This window comes from Rhinolophus hipposideros (assembly GCF_964194185.1).
Source record: "Rhinolophus hipposideros genome assembly, chromosome: 8".
In the NCBI taxonomy this organism is placed as follows: Eukaryota; Metazoa; Chordata; class Mammalia; order Chiroptera; family Rhinolophidae; genus Rhinolophus; species Rhinolophus hipposideros.
In genome coordinates, this window is record NC_138054.1 from 87,967,254 (window position 1) to 87,989,177 (window position 21,924).

Genomic DNA, 21,924 nt, shown 5'->3' on the forward strand with positions numbered 1-21,924 from the left:
AAAAGTAAATCGAGGGACAAAAGGGTAGCTGACCTAGAGCTGTAAAACAGGCCACAGAACAATCCATAACAAGGGTCCAATACTCCAGACTCCCCCAAACAAAGTTATCAGCAAGAAAAAGATGGTCGACGGGCAAAAAGTTAAACTTTAAGGTCCTGGGAGTGGGGGCGCTTGGGTAAGGCTCAACCTGCCTCTGGCCCTCGGTCTACCTGCCTGGGTTTGAAAGGCGATTTCTCAGCAGCCCTCCCCATCAGCTCTGAGATGGTGGATTCGAGACTACTTTTGGTATTCTTGAGAAGGAAGGTTTGTGTCCAGGTAGGAGCACACTGGGAGGGGAGAAGGCTTTCAGAATAGACCTACCTGAGCAGGATGTGAGAATGTAGACGAGGGCGGCAATGCAGCTGCTGCTGATGAAGGCCAGGAGCATGTCGTTGTTGAAGGTTCTGCGTACCTCATAATCAAAGAGGTCTGTTCCCCCATAAAGAACCTGGACTTTGCTGGGGAGAGGAAGGACGTGGGTAGAGAAAGATGGAAATGGATTAGACGTGGCTGTCAACACTTGGAGGAAGACCAGAAGTATCCATATAAATTACAGATTATATACAACAGAGGACACAGCAGTGAGCTGGAATATCTAATCGAAAACACAGAAAGAAAAATAGAAAACAAAAACCTAGAAGAGAGTATTGAAAACACATGAGACTCAGTGACAAGAGCTAACATTTGTGTAAGTAGAACCCTAAAAATGAAAAGGGACAGAAAGTGAGGTTAGAAGCAACATTCGAAGAGATAATAGCTGGGAAATTGCTAACACTGATGAAAGTTATCAGCCCATGGATTCAAGAAGTTCTTTGCTCCCCAAAGCAGAACAAAGGAAACCATACCGACATAAAACATAGTAAGACTGGTGAAGTCAAAGGCAAAGAGAAATGTTAAAAACAGCGACAGAAAAAAAGACAATCATTCGAAGGGGCAACAGAAAGATTGACACCTGACTTAACCACAGAAATGATGGACGTTGGAGCATAATGGATTGACATCTTTAAAGTATTAAAAGAAAATAACTGCCAATTTATAATCCTATACCAGCAGAAATAAACTTCAAAAATAAAATTAAAATGAAGATGTTTTCTAGGCAAACAAAACAGAGAATTTATCACCAGCAAACCTGCACTAAAAAAAAAAAAATACTAAAGGGAGTTCCTCAGATACAATGAAAATGATCCCAGAGGGAAACGTGAAATTGTAGAAAGTAATGAAGAGCAACAGAAAAGGTAAATATGTGAGTAAATATAAATGGAGACTGACACACTAAAATGAAAACGTAATATCTTATGGGGTTCTAAATGTATATAGAATTAAAATGCATGCAACAAAAATGCAAAAGGCTGAAGGGGTTATAAATGCAGTGAACTGTGTTCTAAGATTCTAGTAGTATCAGGAAAGTAGTAAAAGCGATCATTTGTATTATTCTGGAATAAGTCAAGGTGCATGCTGCCATCTCTTGGGTAACCAATAATAGAATAATGAAAAAAGATTTTATTAATCCAAAAGAAGGTACTAAGTCAACTCTACAAGGGTCTTGGTGGTCACCACTTCTATGCAGCTCTGGGGGGATGGCAAGGGGAAGAGAGGCTTTTTTTACCCAGAGCAGGGGTTTTGTCTTGGCAGCTGAACATATTAGGCAGAGGTAATTGTTGGTTTCTGAAACCCTGAAGATTCCTCTACAGCCAGCCCCTCCCAGCTTCCCAACCCAGGCAAGTACCTTTCCCGGGAGCATCTCCACCCACCCATCTACCCCCAGACAAATCCCCACTAAGGTGTTTCTCGCACAGTGCTAGGGGTTAGGCCTATAGAAACAAGCCAGGAACAATCCCAGACTTCAACAAACGCACACTCTATTGAGACATAATTAAACCAGACCTTCGTCAAACTTGAACAAAATCTTATAGGTCTGGGAAAGGCCTGGAGATTCTGAGATTCTGCATTTCTAACAAGCCCCTGGGGGGTTACTGATGCTGCTGATTTGAGGACTACACCTTGAGTGACAAAGAATTAAACACCTGAAATACAGAGGGAAAAGGACTGTGATGAAATGGTAGCTCAGAGAGGGGAAATAGCTCAATGAAACTCCCACCGCTAAGTGCAGCAACTGGCATCTGACCCCAGATGTATCTGACTCAAAAGCCTGTGTATGCCCTTTCCTGCCTCCCGGAGGGAAAGGGAAGAGGACTGTAGAAGTGGGTAGAAGTGCATTTAATCCAGCTTCAGGGATAAACTGCCCAGGTTGGATCTTAGTGGATGAACGAGGGTTTGCCTGGCAAAAAAGCAGTGCACAGAGAAGCTCTGAGTGCAGCAACTGGCATAGAAAACACAAAGGGTGAGGGCTCCAGATCAGAACGCTTGGATTTTAATCCTGTCCACCTCTTCTGGGCTTTGTAATTTTGGACAACTTACTTGTGGTGTGCCTCAGTTTCCTCAACTGTAAAACGGAGATAATCATAACAGCACCTACCTCATTGAGGTGGTGTGAGAATTAAATGAAATGGTGTGAATAAAGGGTTTAGAACAGTGTTTGGCAGAGTAAGTGCTCGGTAAACATTAGCTCTGGTTATTTCAGTAGTTGCTCAGTGTAATGGAGTATTTCAGGCAGAATGATTCCTCCTGCCCAGGACTAACTTGTCAGGGCAGGGGACTCAGAGGCATTGGAATTACTGCCTGGCAGGACAGATAAATAAACTATCTAGAAGTTTTGCTGGTGGGGAGGGGCCCAGTTGTTTTCTTAGACACATCCCAAGGCTTGGAGGACAACCAAAGCACCCATCGCCCAAAGCACCCACTGTCTAGTCTCTTAGCTCATCTTCTCTAGACTCCGGAAGGGTAACAGGACTTATCATCTCCATTATTCAACCGAGGCCCAGAGAGGTGAAGGGACTTGCAAATTACCTCCCTGGGTATTAGAGGCAGAGAGGAACTCCCGATTCCCTAGTTAATACTCTTTCTGGAAAGCCCGTTAGCACCATTGCCAGAGAAAATCAATACCTAAGACCTCCAGGGCAGGAGTTCTGGGATTTCCTACCTCCTTCAGAGCTGTCATGCCCACTAACCATTAGTGCTAATCAAGAAAAGGAGCTGTCCACCTGTCAGAGGGACATCAAGGATACATGTGGCTCTGCCCCCGACTTGGGAAGAAAGACTTCCCAGGAGAAAGGTTCCAGGCAGGGGGTCTGAGAATTATGAGAAAAAAGCACCTGGAAACCAACTGCCGACTCTAATAGAGCCCTTCCCTGGTCCACACAGAGCAGGCACATGCTGGGGGCTGCTGGACCTCCTACCTAGTAGACTGCTTGGCCAGCATGGCCACGTAGGTGACCACGAAGCTCTGAAACTTGGCCCGCTGCTCCTCCCAGCGGTCATCCACCGAATAGTAGTTGGGCAGGGGTGCTCCAAACAGGATTTCACTGCGCAGGAGGGAGCTCTTCAGGTTTTCTGCAGACAGGCCCTCGTCCACATACCAGTAGAACTCGGGGTGAGTCATGGCCAGCTCCAGGGAGCCTGCAGGGGCAGGGAGGGGTGCCCAAGTTGCTCAGTGGGTCAGCTCCCACCAGTCCTCCATCAAGGTCATCCTGCCCTCCTCACCACCTACCTTACCCCTTTCTAAAGGGCTGAGAAACTCCCCCTCGGCTGCCTCAAACTGTCCCTAATGGGACAGAGGGATGGTTTAGAGAACTCACAGCTGCCCAAGAGGAGCAGCTCCCAGGCCTGCCCCCTCACCCCCCCAGGGGCCTCCCACTAAGTTGACATTTCCATTTCCATTTGAACCTCAGCTAATTTCACGGCCCATTCTCTGTAGTCAGGCCTTCATCTGCCTAGATCACTGCACATGCCCCCCCCCCTTAAAAGCCACACCCAAGCCCCACCCCTACAACCATTCTCTGGCCTAGCCAGCTCCATTCTTTCTCAAGTCCCATCCCTGCTTACCTCAATCCAATCCCACCTTGGTCATCTTTCAACCCCAGCCACGCACCTATATTCCTCTAACCAGATAACAGGTGCTTTGTAACCACACCCAGGCTTCTCTCTGCTAAACTTCATGCGCAAGCCTCTCCCCACGCTTTCTCTACCTGGCCACAGCATAACTCCCAATCTCTCGATCCAGGACCGTGCCCCAACCTCCCTCCTTGCCTCCCTTGAAAACCACCTCCTACCCCACTCTGCTACCAGCCCTTCCTCCCGTGGCCCTCAGGCCTGCCCAGCACTCAGCTCCGGCCCGACGGTGCCTCACAGCCAAGTCCCTCCCCATCCTCTCACCAGCCTCTAAAGTACTGAACCCAAAGTCAAGCCTTCCAATCAACCCCACCAAGCCCCGCCCCCAGTCTCATCGAGGCCTCCCCCCTTCCAAGCCCCGCCCCCAGGTTCCTTCAAGCCCCGCCCCCTACAGCCCCGCCCCCAGCCACACGAGGCCTGCTCACCCCGGATGTCTGCCAGGTCCTGGCCCATGCCATCATAGTAGATCTTGCCACCCCTCTCAGTAGGGAAGAAGTAGGTCATGAGCGAGCTGGGCGGGGAGCAGTAGGAGTAGGAGCCGAGTGGCAGGTCCTTGAGCACTTCATGAGGCTTCCAGCAGAACTCCCGGAAGCCGGGGTGGTCCATGACTTTGCGCTCGATCTCGTGGATGGTGACCAGCCGCTCGCTGGTGAAAATGTTGCGCTCGGCATCGCCGCGTGCGAGGAAGATGAGCTCGATGCGCCAGTGCGCGTGTGTCTGCGTGTTGGTGCTCACATAGGAGCGCGTGTAGTCCCAGTGCGAGGTTCCCCGGCGGGCACGGCTCTGATTGGTCACGGCCGCTACGGGGGGCGGAGTCCCCACCCGGCGTCGCCCGTTCTTGTCTGGCCTTTGGTCCGTTGGGACTTCCCTCTGCTTGGCTGCCAGATCCGCCAGGGCAATGGTCCCGCGTCGCAGACGCCTGCTCCAATGGGCTGCTGGCTTCCGGGCGGCGGAGGCGTCGCACCACGGGCCTGGGGCGCCCTGAGGGACAGCAGGGACAGCACGGGGGGCCCTGGTGGCCCTCTGCGAGCGGTTGCCAAGATGCCGCTGCTGCAGCTGCTCTGAGATGAGGCGCTGGAGGGTCTCAGAGGTGAAGTCAGCCAGGTCGCGCCGGTTGCGCCCCCAGGACCCAAACTGGGACTTGAGCGCCAGCGCCAGGGCGTCGAAACGCTGGGAGGCCTCGTGGTTGCGGATCTCAAAGGCATTGTAGGAGATGTCAATGTCCAGCGGCGGGCAGTAGAGGAACATGAAGGCTGTCAGGGCCATGGGGATGCCGCAGCTCAGAAAGAGCACGAGACCTGCACAGCACGGATTGGTGAAGGCCCAACCCAGGCTACTCCAGAAGCCTGAGGCCGGAGGCCGCGAGGGCAAGGTCCAGCGCCGCCAGCAACACTGACCCCCTGCCTCAGCTTGGGGCCCCCGCTTCTGGGCTCTCCTAAAGGCCTCACCTGTGGCTTCCTCCTCTTCCTGCTCCTCTAACCACACATCCTGCAGCAACGGGTCATCTTCTGAGTCCATAGCCTGTAGGAGAAGGAGCAGGTCAGCAGGCTGGGGGGGGGAGGGGAGAGAGGGGGAGGGGGGAGAGAGAGAGAGAGAGGGAGACAGAGAGAGAGACAGAGAGACAGAGAGAGAGAGAGTGGTGCCCCGTGGCTGCAGTCGACCAGCTCCGGGCATTAAGCCTGCCTACTCATAACCAAGTACAAATACTACAACGGAATCGCATCAAGCAGGCATTTAACTCAACTGAACTCAACCACATGTGCACAAAACAGAAAGAAAAATCCTACATGCCCATCGTATCCCCCAACTAGATCATGGCTTTCAAGGCCAAAGAAAAGGGAGACTCACAGCCCAATGGCCAACAGAAGAGATAGTCAGTCCTTCCTGTGTGAGGGATAGTCGAGGGAACTTTTCACTATGCATCATTTCCCAATTTTTGCTGCATTCTTTGGTTTTAGAACTCAAAGCCAATGTGAGGTATGACTCCATTGTAATCACTTTCATTTAATGAGCAACTATAGAGTACCTTCTAGAAGTATGAGGGTAGAAGGGAAAGAACATGATCTTTGGAATAAGATGGTCCCTGGTTTGGGTCCTGGTAGCGTGAACATTAGCAAGGCAGTGAACCTCTCTGAACCTCAGAGTCTTCATCTATGAAATAGAGGTGGCCATTCCTGCCTCATACGATTATGGGGAGGGTCAAGGAGGGAAGCACTCTGGAGTCTGTGTAGTACATTGGCTATTATCTGTCACATAAACAGAGTTCTTTGTTCCCCTCTGGAGACTCTACTGTGCTCATCCATTGCCCAGGAGACTGTGCCAGGGCTAGATGCCTGTCATAGCTCTCCTCAAGAACTCTCAATACCTCCCCACCCCCTCTGTGGGATGCTGCAGCTGCAGCCACAGTTTGTCAGGCTCAGACCACTTAACATGCAGCTCCAGCAACGTCAAACCTTTGGGCATGGGCAGGGCCCAAGCATCTGTCTCCCCAAGACTTGGGCAGAAGCAGCAGGAGGGCCTGGCAGGAGAGGGCAGCGCGAGGCAACTTGAGGACTCCAGCAGGGTGGCCTGAAGGCAGGAGGCTCCCGGTATCCCTGGGCATGGCCTGTTCCCCTTGTCCTGCCTGCCCTCTGTTTGGACAGAGAGAGACTCATTATCTAGTTAGACGCCAGGCAGTGAGAGGAGGAAGCTAATTATGCCAGAGCTGGCTAATTAATGCTGCCTTTCCTATTAACATTCTCTAGAGCGCTCCATTTCAATTAGACAGTCTGTCCGGGAAGAGAGGGGGCTGCTGTCAGCCCAGAGAAAGTGAGGAAGAGAGGGCGAGGGGAAGGAGGGAGACAGAGACAAAGACCTGGGAGAGATCCGGGAGAGAGCCAGAGGAGAGTGGCACAGGGAGGGGGAAGACAGAGACCCAAATAGGAAACAACGAGATTAACTGAGTGAGCAAGGGGTCTGGTGGTGGGTGGGAGAGGAGGAGGGCACAGCAGAAGACTTGAAAGGGAGAGGCCTGGAAGGGTGGGAACTGCTCCTGTAATATGCAAGATTCCTATCAATGAAATAATTCAACTTCCTCTTTGTGGTACCCTAAAGCATGCTAACTGCCAGGCCCAATCGTATTAATACACACTCCTGAGTGTGAATCAGCGGTCGCTCAGCCTCACTCCACCTCCAAAGGACAAAACCAGGTCTGCACGGGGAGGTGGAGGCGTGTGGGAGCCTCTGCCCATGGTAATAGGATGGAGAGGGGCAGGGGCCACTTTGGCACTTCTTCTGGGGACTGTGTCCATCCACCCTGACCACAGTCTCAGCCTGCCTTTCAGGGGGTACAGTTTAGAATGTGCTGGTGTGTTAGTGGGTCAAAGGCCAGGATTCTGGAACTCAGCAGCCCCTCTATCCCATTGCTACCCCACTATCCCATTGCTACCCCACTAGGAATGTCACTCCTTTTTGCACGTGTCCAAATCTAAAGCATCTTTCAAGGCCTTGCTCAAGTGTCACCTCTGCCAAAAAGCCTTCCCAGATCTGAATCCCCACCCCCAGCTGCTTGTCTAAGCTTCTCACCACACTTTGGGGGTAAAAATTACTTAGGGATGGAGAAGGAGAGGCAGTATAACAGAGTGTTAAGAGCTATGACTTTGGAGGCAGGCAGACTTGGGTGCAAATCCCAGCTGTATGAGTTAAGGCAGGCAGGGTAACTTTTCTGAGCCCCAGTCTTTCCATCTGCAAAATGGGGCTAACAGTACTTACCACGGAGGTGTTGGAAGGGTGATATACACAGCAGGCTGACCATAGTGCCTGGTAGGTGTAAGTGTTTGGGAAAGGACAGCTATTGTCTTTTATAATCTGCTTCCCCCTAAAGTCTGAATTCCTAAAAGACCCATGTGGCACGCTGTATTTGCCAAAGATTTCATCAACAATATCTCCCATTCCACATGTTTTTCTCATAATGTGACTTTGAGACTTCTTCCAGCAAGAAGTAATGTCTGCATTCCTTCCCTTTGAATCCGGGTGAGCTTATAGCCACAGCAGAAGTGGTGTTCTGTGACTACGGAGGCTAGGTAAGAAAGCCGCAGCTTCCACCTGGCTCTCCTGGGACACTCGTCCTTGGAACCCAGCTGCCATGCCGTGAGGAAGCCCAAACTAGCCCGTACAGAGAGACCACAGGTAGGAGCTCCTGCGGACAACGTGGCTGACAGGCAGCGTCAACCCCTAGACATGTGAGTGAGGACACCTCCAGGTAATTGGAGTAACCCCCAGCCTTCAAGTCTTCCCAGCTGAGCCCCAGATACTGTGGAGCAGAGCTCAGCCGCCCTCTCCTGCGCCCTGACCTGCGGAGTCCACGAGCATGATACACTGGTTGTCATAGATCACTGAGTTTCAGGACGGTTGGTTACGTAGTAGTAGTAATTGCAACAACTTCAACGGAGCCCTGTCTGATACGTGTGACTCCGTGCCCTGGGGACAGCATTTGCTGAATTTAAGTGACCAGAAAATTGGCCACAGCCATTCTGCCTTCCAGGGAGAGCTCCACAGCTGGGTGGACATGAACTCCAAGGGAGCAAGGACTTGGCTGTCATGTTCCCTGCTGGGTTTCCGTGGCCTAAAATAATCCTGGAAGGGGTCACTGCTTGGCAGATATTTGTTGAATAAAGGAAGGAAATGGAATCTCTGAAGAATCTGGGTTAGGTAGTAGATAGCACTTTCCCCGGTACAGAGGGAAGTCGGATACCAAACAGTGTAAGCATATGGCAGAGAGGATGGTTTCTTCTGCCTGCAGTGAGAAGGATTCTGAAGAGTATGAAATGGACAAGCAGGAAGTGGACTGGATGGGTTCTTTGTCTCTCAGGCTACTCTCCCTCCCCACCCCCATGCCTGCCTTCTCAGCTCACCCTTGAAAAGATAAGCTGCCACATGGGCCATCACACACGACTGGGGGTGGTCAAGTGACATGGCTCCATATCCTTCAACTTTCTGTGTGGCCCTGCCCATGTCCTGTCCCCTCTTGGGGCCCTGTCTCTCCCTCCAGCAGTAGGATGGGAAAAGCCCAGGTCCCTTCAGCTGTGACACCTCCAGAATCTCCAAGAAGCCCAGTTTGCAGACCAAGGAGGGTGGATGCCCTCTGAGAGACCCACCAAGCTGAGTGAGGCCCGCTGGTGGGTGGGGTCTCACTCAGAGGCCTCAGCTGTCATCCACCTCCTCAGGCCCCCACAGGACAGACGGGCAGCAAATTGCAAATTTGTTTTCCTTTCTCAAACGATGGGAATTGATTAGCTTATCAAGGAGCTCCAGCTGCTCCATGGAAAGAAGCTAAGGGTGGCCCCTCTGGTTTCTGTCATTGGCTCAGACAAAGAGCCTGAAGTAGGACAAAGAAAATGATCTCCCATTAGGGTGGGCCCGTGGCATATGCTCATGCTCAGTGACTAACACGTGTGCTCTCTCGCTCTCTGTCCCTCTGTCTCTGTCACATACACATTCAGATGTGGTCGAAGTTAAACTCTGGACCTCCCAGGCACCCATGCACACATCCATGGAACAAGGTACCCTCCTCTTGGGAAAAGCAAGTGGGGCGCCTGCCTGAAAGGGAACAGCAGACCCTGGAGAGCCTCGGAAGGAAGAACCTGGCCCAGTTTCATGGGCCAGGCTTGGGGCAACTCAAAGCTATATTTACAGCATAACACTAATTTTATAACAGATAAGCCACATATAAGTCCACATGTATGCACATTTTTAAAAAAAACCATTAACAGTGGTTATCGCTGGGATTTGTGGATGATTTTTATTCCCTCTTTTATACTTGTCTATTTCCAATTTTTCTACAATGATCAGGTAGTCTTACTTTTAGAATCAGAAATGAATGCTATTTAAAAATAGAATGTGTGTGTATGTGTGTGGAAGGGATTTTGCTAACAGCCTTCAAGTCTTTGAGGGGTTCCTAGAATAGGCACAGGAGGAGGGTTCTGTCCTCCCAGGAGTGACAACAAGGAGAGTTGGCTCCGGTTGCAGCAGGAGAGATCCTAGTTAGAAAGCAGAAGGACTTGGGAGAGAGGAAGTTGGCAAATGACCAGCACGTGCATAAGTATGAAATCTCCTGTTCCCCTGAGATGCAGAGGGGGGTCTTTAAAATGAGTAGGACGCAGGTCACGGCCATCGGACCCAGAAGAGACACCAGAGCGCATCGAGTCCAACTCCTTCATTTTACAGATGGGGAAACTGAGACCCCGCAAGGAGAAGGGACTTACTCAAGGTCATATTTCAGTGGCAGAGCCAGGACTCTTGGCTCAAAGGAGTGTTCCATCTGTTCCATCATGGGAGTCTGGGAGGAAGTTTTGGCAGCCCCAGGGAACCAGCAGACCTGGAGATGATATGTGGACCCAAAGAGCCAAAATAGGGCAGCTATTTTTAAGGTCTAAGGGAGAAGTCACCAGCCAGATGGACTTGCCCATCTGGACAGGATGGGGCTTTGGTAGGAGGTGGTGCTGCCTCAGAGACCCGCCCAGCTTCACACTGGGGCCTCCTTCTCCAGACCAGTCTGCCTGCAGCCCTGTTTACAACTTCTCTCCTGTCGAAGGGTGACAGCACCCTTCCTTCTTCATTCCTCCATCCCAGCTAGACTATTAAAATGTAATCAAAGAAATCACATTAGACATGCAGATTCGACTTAAAATACGTCTATGTATATATATACAATTTAATGGCAATTAGGAGCGAATCAGCTTTTCTTCCTGTCTTGGGGTGTTTTTGCCTCCCCGGTTCAGCTTTGCTCCTTGGAAACATCTTGGGGTGTCTGACTCTCCTACCCTGGGGCTGAGAGGTTTGGGCAGAAGTTGGAAATGACATATTTTGAGTTGAATAGCTTTACCCCTAACATGCGGAAGTGGGAACACTGTGTCTTCTGCTTCCTGGTTATGTGTCTGCCCACTCCTTTGGTGAATTCAGCTTAACCGAAGCAGAGAAGGCAGGAGTGGAAAGAAGGGGGCTCTGTCCCTCCTAGGTCTCACTGTCCTAAGTCCTAATACCCCATCTTCTGAGAGTATGCCATCCCTCAGATGCCCTGGTTCTGTGCCTACCAGACAGAATCCCAAGTTCTTCTTGGAGACCTGGGCACTCCATCTCAGGTCAGGAAGCTTACAGAAGCATTGGAGACATGGTGGTGAAAATGAGGCAAAAGCTCCAATCACTCAGTGCAGAACCTCATGAAGAGAATCATAATGTAAAAATTAGCTGTGTGTCTACCATGTGCAAGTACCCTATCCAGTCTCTCTTCAACTCACATCAGTCCTGCAAGGGAGCATTGTGAGCAACCCCATTTTACAGAGGAATAAACAATCAGAGAGGTTAATGGACTCCCTTGTGATCACACAGCGAATAGGAGTGGAACTAGCATTTGAATCTCAGGCCTACAGATCCCAAAGCCTAATACGTTCTTTTCACCATTCCAAACAGCCCTTGAGTTCCCTGAAAGCTGAGATGTCAGTCAATACTCATTGAAGAAACCTACTGCTCTTTCGCAAGCCTGCAAGCCCATAAGAACTGAAATCACTCAAGTCTCGGTAATTCTGCTTTCAGTAGATGAGAGTAAGGTGCAAAGGAAGTCTCCACCAATTTCAGGAGTCTGCCTTCCCTTCAGTGGGAGCGTGGGTGTGATGGTTAATTTCACGTATCAGCTTGACTGGACCAGGAGTGCCCAGACATTTGACCAAACACGATTCTGGGTGTGCAGACTGAGTAAAGCAGCTTGCCCTCCCTAATGTGGGTGGGCCTCATCCAATCAATTGAAGACCTGAATAGAATTAAAAGGCTGAGTAAGAGCTTGCTGCTGACCACTGGAGCTGAGACACTGGTCTTTTCCAGCCTTCAGACTCAGATTGAAACATTGGCTCTTCCTGGGTCCTTGCGGGCTTCCCAACAGAAACTTACACATTAGCTCTCCTGGGTCTCCAACTTGCCAACTGTAGAGCTTGGACATCTCAGCCTCCACAATCACGTGAGCCAGTGCCTTTTATCTATCTATCTACCTATCTATCTATCTCATCTTTATACATCCTATTGGTTCTGTTTCAATGGAGAACCCTGACCAATTAAATGGGGTATAAAGCATCTCAGAGGGAAAGTGGGGGTGAAACAGGGAGCCCCTTCCTAGCAGCTGGGTCCTAGGAACCTCCTAGAGTTTTCTCCCAAGAGGCCCCAAGTCCTACTCAGAATCTCAAAGGAAAATGGCAACAGAGCCAGGAAATGCCCAGTAGAGGAAGGGGCGTGGCTGGGTGACTGGCAGCATATGTCTGAGTCCTTCCCTCAGCAAGAAAATCCTAACCCTACTACCCCCGTGCCCCTCCCCAGCTCCGAGGAAACCTGGCTTTGTGGCTGCAGCTAAGGTAGGCACCTGCACCTCCTCCCATCAGACTTGCTGCCCCCTAAGGAATACCTTCCTGGGGGCACTACATGTGCCGGCAGAGGGCAGGAAATGCAGAGGGACACACATGACCATTCTTCCCCAGCAAAGAAAATCTGGGCTTATTTACTGGGAACCCGGGGGGGTGGGGTGGAGAGGGGAGGGTGTTAGGTGGGAGTTCTGTGGTAAGCCTGCCTAGCCTCCCCATTTCTCAGAGGAGGGCAGGCTGCAGGAATGCCTCCCCGGGCTGACAGCGGGTGAGGAAACTGTGGGCACCGACTCGGAAGCCCAACAGCTCCATATATATCAGGCAAACAAGCTTTGCTCTGGTCGAGAAACCCCCCGGGAACCGTCCCAGCCAACACCAGAGGAACGCAACCTCAGTGGTCACGACAGCCATTGTCACTTTGCCCTGTTCCGTGTATTCTCTGTCTAGTGGGCTCAGGGAACCAGAACTGGTCCCCCAACACTAAGAGGACAGCAGGTACTGAGAGCGCCAGGGCCGGATTGTTTCTGAGGGGGAGAGGGAGCTAAGCCTGGATTTTTTGCCATCAGATAGACCTGGGTTCAAACCCTGGCTCTGCCACTAGCTGGGTCCACTGGGCAAGTCTGTTTCCTCATTTGTAACATGGGGGTAGTGACACCCCACTTGCTGAGTCATAGCAGCCCACATGATCGTTAGGAACTTCACAGATGGGAAGAGACCCAAATCTGGCCCGGGCTTGTGGCAGGTCTGCAAGTAGGCCGGAGCTGACTGTCATTCTCTACCACATGGCTCTTCAGACTTGAATGTGGACCAGTCACCAGGTGTACTTGTTAAAATGCAAACTCTAGGGCCACATACCAGACACAGCCAATCAGACTCAGGGGCTCGGGGGCGGGGCCCAGGAATCTGTATTTAGACCACCTCCCCAGTGGTCCAGGACCATTCTGCCGAGTTCCCAGTGACTTCCTCCAGCACGTGAGCTAGACTTCGGCCTTCCCGACTGGGGCTCACACTTGCCTCTCCGCAGGTACCCCATCTCCTGGTCCTGGGGATGGACTCAGCCTCCTGGGTCTCTGTCCAGGCCTCACTCCTCAAAGTGCCTCTTCCTCCAGCATGGGGAGGAAGAAATGATGGCATTTGGGCCAGGAATAGGACCTTTTGTCCAAGAGGGGGACATAAACAGACCACCCAGATCTGCCAACCAGCTCCTCCTGGTGGGGCCAGGCAGCAAAAGGAAATAGACGGCCACGGGCTCACTATCTGCCAGGCCCCACGCGACGGGCTTGGGTGAGGAGCTGCCCATCTACCGAGCACTGCTGTGTTTCCAGCACTAGGCACTTTACTTATTTATGTCACCTCTGTTCTAGCCTCAGCTCTACAAGGCAGCTTGCAGGAATGGGGCTGGGATCTGAGCCTCTGCAGACTGGAGTCGCAGCCCATCCTTTTAGCTACCGTGCTCTACTGACAAGAGGAATTCCACCCCAACTGACCAACTTTTGCCCCTTCCTCCCCACTCCTTTCCACCTGCACAACTCAGACCACACAGCCCAGACCCATCAGGCCTGGCTCCTGGCACCCACCAAATAGCCTTGCCTTTCTGAGGAAAAAGCAATAAAAGCTTCATAAAACCAGCAACGCTTACAGAACCTGTAAAATATAACCAGGCCCCCAAACACCCCTTGCCTGAAGGATCAGAAGGTTCCTGAAACCCTTCAGTGCCTTCCTTCACCAACCTGTCCAGGCTGCAGCCTCCTACCACCTCTGCCCCACCCCCAGGCCCAAGTCCTGGCTGCTGCCTAGAGTTCAGTGGGGTCCAGGAAGACACTCTGGGCCTAGCAGCCAGTCAGCTCCCCAGCTCCTAGCTTGCTGTGCTAATAAAAAAATAAAAAGATCCTCACAAAATAAGACCACTAACCGTGGCCATAAAAGCCAAATTGGATTCTTTCCTGGTTGATGAGCTCGGGGCCCTTGTCTCTCTCTGAGACCCGATTAACAAATATGTAAAACAATTCCCAGGGCATCTCTGCATCTATGGCTCCAGCCAGCTACTCCTGGGAGCTCAAGCTCAGGGCATGGGAGGAGGCGGAAGATGGGTTCCTGGGGCAGCATAAGTGGCCCCGGCAGCTGAGAGTAGGGACCTGCCCTGCCACTGGCCTGCTGTGTGACCCAGAGCAAGTCATTTAACATCTCTGGATGGATGGTCTCCCAGCTGGGGAGAGATGCTCTCTATAGTGGGTTGCTTTTCACCCCTATTCATAAGCTATTATATGACGGGGTGGGGGGCACACAGGGTGAGTCCTGCTGTCACAGCAGGAACCGCTGAACAGCCTGTGCTGGATGCCATCAGCTTTGCTGCGACACAGCAGGTGGCCACCTGTCTGTCAGTTCTTAGCTCAGGGGAAAGTTATCCTTTCTCTCCCCACCACACCAAACCCCAGCTAGGGGTGCAGGGATATCGCAGGAACTCTCCTTGGTCCCAGAAGGAGAAGCCTGATGGTAAATGGGAAGCTAAACCATAGAAAGGCACATAATGCAAAGTGCTTAAGCCCCACAAGGGGCCACCATGACTGATCTGGGATGGAGACTTGGGAAAGGGCTGTACCCTCAGCCTCATCTCCTGGAAAGAAAGTGAGAAGCCTTAGAGCTGAGAACCCGGGGCTCCCCGACCTCTGCTGCCTGAGATTGTGGAGGGCCACAGAGGCCAGCACTTTGAAAGAAGCACGGCAAGGAGATGCTGGAGCCTGCTCAGGCCCTTGTGATCCCAAACCAGAGCCATTTCTCTTCCTGTCCCCTGTCCTCTCCTGATGGAAGACTGAATGACACTGCATCTGTGCAGCACCTTACAGCTCGTAGGATCACGTCTGCATAGGCTCTCTGGCCTCAGGAATTATTTCCAATTTGCAAAAAGAAAACTGAAGCTAAGACAAGTCAAGGGATTTATTTGAACCTGATTTCTGATAAGCTCAGTACTCTTCTCACTTAGATTTTGAGTCTTACATGCTTGAAATCTCCCAGAGTTCTAGAGCCAGCCCTCTTAACCCCTGAACACATGCTCTCTCTCTCTCTCTTTTTCTCTCTCTCTCTCTCTCTCTTTCTCTCCCCCCCGCCCCCCCGGCCCCAGAGTCATTCTGGCCACAGTCTAGGCACAGCCCTCGCTGTGTGGCAGGCTCCAGGGAAGGGAAGAGAGAAGAAGCATCAGGGACTGACATCCAATTTCACCATCTTGGCTGTCCAGGTAGAGACGCACCAGGTAGTACCTGCACAGGTCACTGGCTATACTGCTGATTGACAGCTCAGGTGTATAGTGGGAAGTGGGCGTCAATCCAGGAGGTGCGGTCAGGACCCCTCAGCACCTGGGGTCAGCATAGAGGCCCCTGTTGGGCGCGGGCATGTCTAACACCGGCCCTCAGCCTCAGCCCATCCTCCATGATGGTGCAGCTGCCTAGATACTGGAGTTGAGGGTCAGTGCTGAGCAGCTGGAGCAGAGGGCCCAGGATAGAGAGCAGATCCCTAAGTACCACCCCCAACTCTGTTGCCTTTCTCATAAAATGCTTGGGGGAGTCAGGACCCCAGGAACTAAGAACTGCTACCCTTGGCCCCAGAGGCCAGGAGAGACCCAATGAAGCTATCTGAGCTCAAGAATCCCAGGCCTCTCCTGTCCTACCTGCTCAATGGAGCAATGTTATCCTAAGTCTAGTGGGAACTCCCCTAATCCTTCCACAGCAATGGGGGTTCTGTCTCCCATTTGCTTGCAACCTTGGGCAAGTCCTTTCTCCTCCATGGATCTCAGTTTACCCTTCTGTCAAAAGGGAGGGCTGGATTCAATGAGCTTTCAGGTAACTTCCCAGATCCATTATTTGGAGTCCTCAAAATATCAGACACAGAAGTGTGACAAGAGGGAAGATGCAGTGACTTAGGGCTAGAGAAGCGGCTAGGAAGGTGAAGTGGGTTGCAGGTTTCTCAGGGGGTGGGGGGCTGCAGCCTCCATCAGCTTTGCAGCTGCACGGATTCCAATCCCGCCATGGCCAGGACCCAGAGGGGGACCGGGACCACAGGGCCCAGCAGAACGGGCTGGGGTGGGGTGGGCAGTGAGAGGCAAGTTTCAGTGGTTCAGCCTATCTCTGCCTGATCCTGAGCTTCAGGGTGTCCCAGGGAACAAGAACAGGCCCCTTCCCTTCGTCAGTACTTGCAGTCAGCTCAGGACCCACCAAATCAAGGCCTTCGCTGTCGAAGTCCATCAGCCCCATTCACCTATTCATACACTTACCAATTCACTCATTCACTTATTCATTCATTCATTCATAGTCTTCATTCATTCACTCGTTGGCGCTTGCTATATAAAATAAGGACTTTCTGTTCAATCACCATTATCTTAACTTTGTGATGTCTTGAACTCCTTTCCTCTTGAAGGCTCTGTGAACCTTCTCATCCCAGATCCATTCTCATGCTCATGAGTGCCCAAGAATGTCTCTTGGCTGACATGTCCCTGTTCACCAAGATTCCTGGCTCTGCTACTCTGGCATCTGATCAAATCCACTAGAAGATAGGGTAGGAAAGTCAGGAACCCTTGCAGGGAACTTGCAACAGCTACTTGCCTGCAGTGCTTTTCACCAGCCAGCCTCGTCCCAGCTTCCCTGGCTGAAGAAGGGAAGGAGGGAATTTCTCCGTCTGCTGCTGACATTTTCCCAAAGCTACTGATTTTTCTCGAGCTTAGTCTAATGTCTCTCAGGCCTGGATTACACAGAGGAACCAAAACTGCCATCCTACTTTTGTGAAGTCACAAGATGATGCTTTAAAAGTAACCACTTTCTGGTTGAAAGTGGATCCTTTTCAACCAGAAATTTCCCCCATACAAACATGTCCAGAGGGATGTAAGTCCCAGCTGTGTCTACACGGAGTGAAAAGAGGGAACATCTGGATGCAAGCCAGAAAAGTCCTGCCAGTCTGCCAGATGTTGCCCACATCTGGACATCGGAAAAGGGATCTGCTCGGTTGCTTGGCGGTCAAGAAACAAACGGTCAACCCACATTACCCTGTCAACTGGGACGCAGCTTGAGTCCATCCATACGAATTACTCAGGTTACTGAAGGATCCGAAAGGTATTTGGGTGTCAATCATGCTCATCCTTAAAGACCCAAATCAAGTTAATATAAAGGCCAAAGTGTGAGCCTCAATCGCCGTGTGGTGGCTGTGCTTCCAGCCTCTGGGGCCAGCTTGCCGGGGTCTGAGTCCTGTCTCCACTGCTTACTAGCAAGCGGCTCAGTCTCTCTGTGCTTCAGCTTCTCACCCTTAAAATGGAATAATAATGCCAACTCTCTCCTAGGACTGGTATGAGGATGGAATGATAATACCTATAAAGCTCCAAGCGCAGTGCCTGGCAGGTAGTAAACGTTCCAAATATGGTGGCCATTATTCTAATCATCGTTATCATCAGGTGATCACCCTGCAGAACGCTCTCGGTTAAGAATGTGACAAATCCTTCAGGACAGTGCAAGGGCCCATGAAGTGGGGGTGGGGGGTACGCCCATTAGCCACAACTGTCCCAACTCTGAGTCCCATTTAAGCTGCCTTCCCCAGAGACAAGATCACCACATTCTCCTTCACGGCAGGAGTGGCTTCCAGCTGGCGGCCATATCTCCTTTATTAACAAGGTTTGGCAAAGGCTGCATCGTGCAGGTGTGAGTCTGTGTGTCGGAGACCTCAGGCAGATGTCTGGGCAGGAAGGAGCCTTCCCCACTGCACCCTCTCCTACCAACACATCGAGCTGGGCCGAACTCCCAGGTGTACTGCAGGTACCACCCATGGGGAACGGTCCTCCTGCCCCTGAAATGACCCTTTGCCTGGATCACGTCCTCTGAGTCACCGTGGACACCTGGGTCTACTTCCGGTGGGAGACCTTGGTGAGTCATCACTTATCATCCCTCACCTCTTCTCTGGGCAGGGATGGGAGACTCTGGTGAGCTCTACAAGGACAGCGACGGACGCTGTCCCACTTCTGTACATATGTCTAGTGCTTGGCACACAGTGGGGCTGCTCAGGCAGACACTTGGGATGGGGGATTAAGGAGAATGCTTTTTTTTTTTTTTTTTTGGTAAAGGAGGTTTAAGCTTCTGAACATTGTCTCCTGGGACATCGCCCCGTGGTTCCAAAGAGGGTCTCCTCTGAGGGACTTGTATGGCTCCTGCTGGCATCTAAATCCAAGCCAGTCTTTCCCATCATCTCTACCACCTCCTCGTTCCCAATGGTCACGCTCACCGCATACAATAAGCCCTCATCTGCCACCCAAATGGACCTTTGCCCAGGTTCCCAGTCCGGTTCCCTCAGAGGGAGGAAAAAAGGTGGGGACCGGAAGCCAGAGTCAAGGGCATGCCTGGGGTTCTGCACGCCTCGTAGGGTCTCTCCCCTGAATCCAGGGAGAAATACCCAGACCCTATGTTCCCCAGGGGCTGGTCCCAGGACCCTACGCTGGGTTTCGTCTTTCTAGGTTTTGGCAGAGACACAGCTTCTGCCAACACAAATGCCAGCAAGAGTGACAAGGCCCAGAGGTGGAATATGAATAGCCTGCTGCTGTCCATCAGCTTCTTCTTCCCTTGGCTTTGCTTCCAAACCCTGCGCCCCCAGAGGAAACCTGCCAGTGGGGGCTCTGCAGGGCCCTACCTGCCTCTTTATTAGCTGTGTGACCTTAGGCAGGCGAGACAACTCTCTAGTCTCAGCTCCCTCCATTGTGAAGTGAACTAAGAACACCTTAGGGCTATTGTGGGGAGCACATCAATTAATCTAAGTAAAGCATTTAGCGCAGTGCCCAGCACATGGCACGTGTTCTGTGTTTGCTGGTGTCATTCACGATGATGACGAGGTGGGGACCTGGGGCAGGTCACCAGGCTCAGGCGTGATGTTGAGGGGATGGGGAAGACAGGACCTGGGCAGTGAAACCCAGCTGCATTCTCCTTCTGCGCTTGGCAGGAAGTGTTAGGTTTATTGCCTGTATTGGTTCAACCCCCTTCCCTGGGGCACTTGGACGCTTCTCACACACTCAGGGAGGCTAGCCCGGCTTCATGGCGTGCCAGTCTGGGATTATGAGCTTCAGGTTCTGCCGCCCACGTGCTATATGATGCTGGGCAATTCATCTGCCCTCTCCGAAGTCACTTCCCCATCTGCAGAGGCCTGCGTAGCCCGGACCTCTTCAGGAGTTACATTACCTTTCATAGTCCAAGACTACAGTAGGGCTCCCACCTGAGCCCACCCACTAGACACACAGGTTCAGGTTCTCATGGCTGGAAACAGAGCCTCGGATGCAGACTCAGGCCTAGCCCAGAAGCCTCAGTTACCCATCCTGGGCCACTGAGAGGTGGCCAGAGCTAAACTCAGGCGACAGTACTGCCCCTTCACCCCTGACCCATGTGGCAGAGGAATTTACATTTTTTGGAGAACCATCATGTAAATGGGTTTCTTCACACACACACAAATCATTGAACGAATACCAGAAATCATGCAGAGTACTGGGCAAAATAGGGGCTCTTGTTTCATTCAGATCGAAATCTGATCCCAGCTTGGTCTCTTCTAGCTGCATGGCCTTGGGCAAGCCTCCACTTCTCTGGACCTTGGTTTTCCCACATATTACATCAGGATATCAGTCCCTATGCCATGTGATGGTTGCAAGGTTAAGTGAGCTAGTACATTACATGTTCAGCATATAGCACATACTAGGTACTCAACAAATGCAGCTGTTATCATCAGTATTGTCACTGTCAACCTGCTGCTCGCATTGTAAGGCCGAGGATCAGAGGCCATCAGCCTTGTCTAGTGCCCATTTCCAAAGAGCTCTGACCATCACACAGACACGTAGTACTTAAAGAGTCCTCCCCTTCTCGTACCTTCCAGTGGGTAAGGAGCCAGAGCGTGGCTGGCTGGCCTTCAGGTGGCCAAGCAGGGCGTGAGCTCACCGGGGGAGGCTCTGTCACCTTCCCTGGACCAGTCCCAGCAGCGTGGGAGCCTCCAGCCTTTGTTGAACAGCTGGAGCATGAGCCACACTGTCTGCCGTGAAATGCGACTTTTGGAAAACATGCATATTTGTGAGTTGATACATGTTTCTATTTAGGGCAGACACTGCTCTCTTTATTTACTTTCCCTGGGCTTTGCGTTTGGAAATCAGCTTGGAAGGGTGTTTTGACAGACTTTGACACTGCTCCTGGCCCCTCCGGCAGGAGATGCACTGGGGTGGGGGAGGGTGGGTAGAAGGCGGAGGATTTCAAATGACAAGCCCTCTTCCTCAGCTGGGACTGACCAACAATCGGACACCCCCATCTCACTGTCCCAGCCCTTGGTTTCTCCACATTCGGGTGGAGGAAGGAGTACAAGAGGTTCATGTGGGGAAACAATTTCAAAAGGGGGAAGAGAACCAAAGAGGCCAATCATTGAACAATTACGATTATGCTACCATCATTATCAACACGAATAATGCTATCAACCACGGCTGCCACCACCACTGCCATTTCAGGGAGCTTATTTTTATGACTGACAGTGGGCTGGCTGTTTGCCCTTCAGGAAATCACCTCATGTTTCAGCATCTCATTTTGCTCATCCGTAAAGCTGATTTTTGCAGTACCCAGCTCATGAGGCTTTGGGAAGTGGCTGCTTAGCCAAATGGTAGTGACAACTGGCCAGCTGCCCATGGACAGCCTACCTGGTCGAGTCTCAGGGATTTGGGGCTGTTTCCCAAGCCCTACCCACGAGGCAGGGCCTCTAAAGCTTCTTTGTGGTCATTTACAATCAGCCCAGAGTTGGCCGTAAGGGAGGAAGGGTCTTAGACAACTCTATCTGCCTTTGACCAGGGGAGTGGAAGGGGAGATGGGGAGACAAGGGAAACCCGTCTAAATTATCAGAGAAAAGGGCTTAAAGCATGATCCCAAGGCTCTAGATCCCAAGGCTCTAGAGATCCAGGCTGAAGTCCCTACTCATTCATTCATTCACCAAGCATCCACCAGCAGAACCGTTCATGGAGACGATATGCTGAAAGTAGAATCAATGCCTGTCCCAAGGGAGACTGCATTTCAGCGGTGTAACCTCAAGAAAATTACTTGACATCTCTGATCCTATAAAGGAAATCATCAGAACACCCCTTGATCAGGGGCCAGGAAGACTTCACCAGTGGTGAGTGCTCTGAGGAAGGGAAAGGTACCATAACCTTAGGGTTGGAACGACGATTTTCAGTCACACCCACACTCAAGAGACTCATGAGTCAACGTTCGCATTAAGGCCAAGAAGAGACCCTGAAGGTACCTCAGCCAGCCCTGTCCCTGTACAGATGAGAAGCCCGAGGCTCAGAGAAGGGAATTTGCCCAAGCACAGTTGGTCTGTGGCCAAGCTGAGACTGGGACCCCGCTCTCCCTACTTGTACTCCAGTGCGTCTTCCATCACATCATGCGGAGACAATTCCTCCTTCAAGCTGGTTTCTGGATTTTAAGGGCAACAGCAGTAGAGGTGTCAAAGGGCAAGCCAG

The 21,924-nt window shown here is 51.6% G+C and overlaps 1 protein-coding gene across 5 annotated transcripts in view; it reads right to left on the reverse strand.

The window, feature by feature from the left end:
- Positions 1–21,924, reverse strand: part of DISP3 (dispatched RND transporter family member 3) — a 57,419-nt gene that overhangs the window by 19,650 nt on the left and 15,845 nt on the right. For 4 of the 5 annotated variants that reach the window (XM_081057349.1, XM_081057348.1, XM_081057350.1 and 1 more), the window contains 3 exons: positions 4,473–5,568; positions 3,336–3,555; positions 361–497 (listed from right to left, as the gene is read on the reverse strand). In XM_081057349.1, the coding sequence (XP_080913475.1) occupies positions 361–497; positions 3,336–3,555; positions 4,473–5,565 (1,450 nt within the window). In that variant the 5' untranslated portion in view covers positions 5,566–5,568. The remainder of the gene's footprint in view (positions 1–360; positions 498–3,335; positions 3,556–4,472; positions 5,569–21,924) is intronic. The other variant, XM_081057351.1, reaches the window with a different exon arrangement.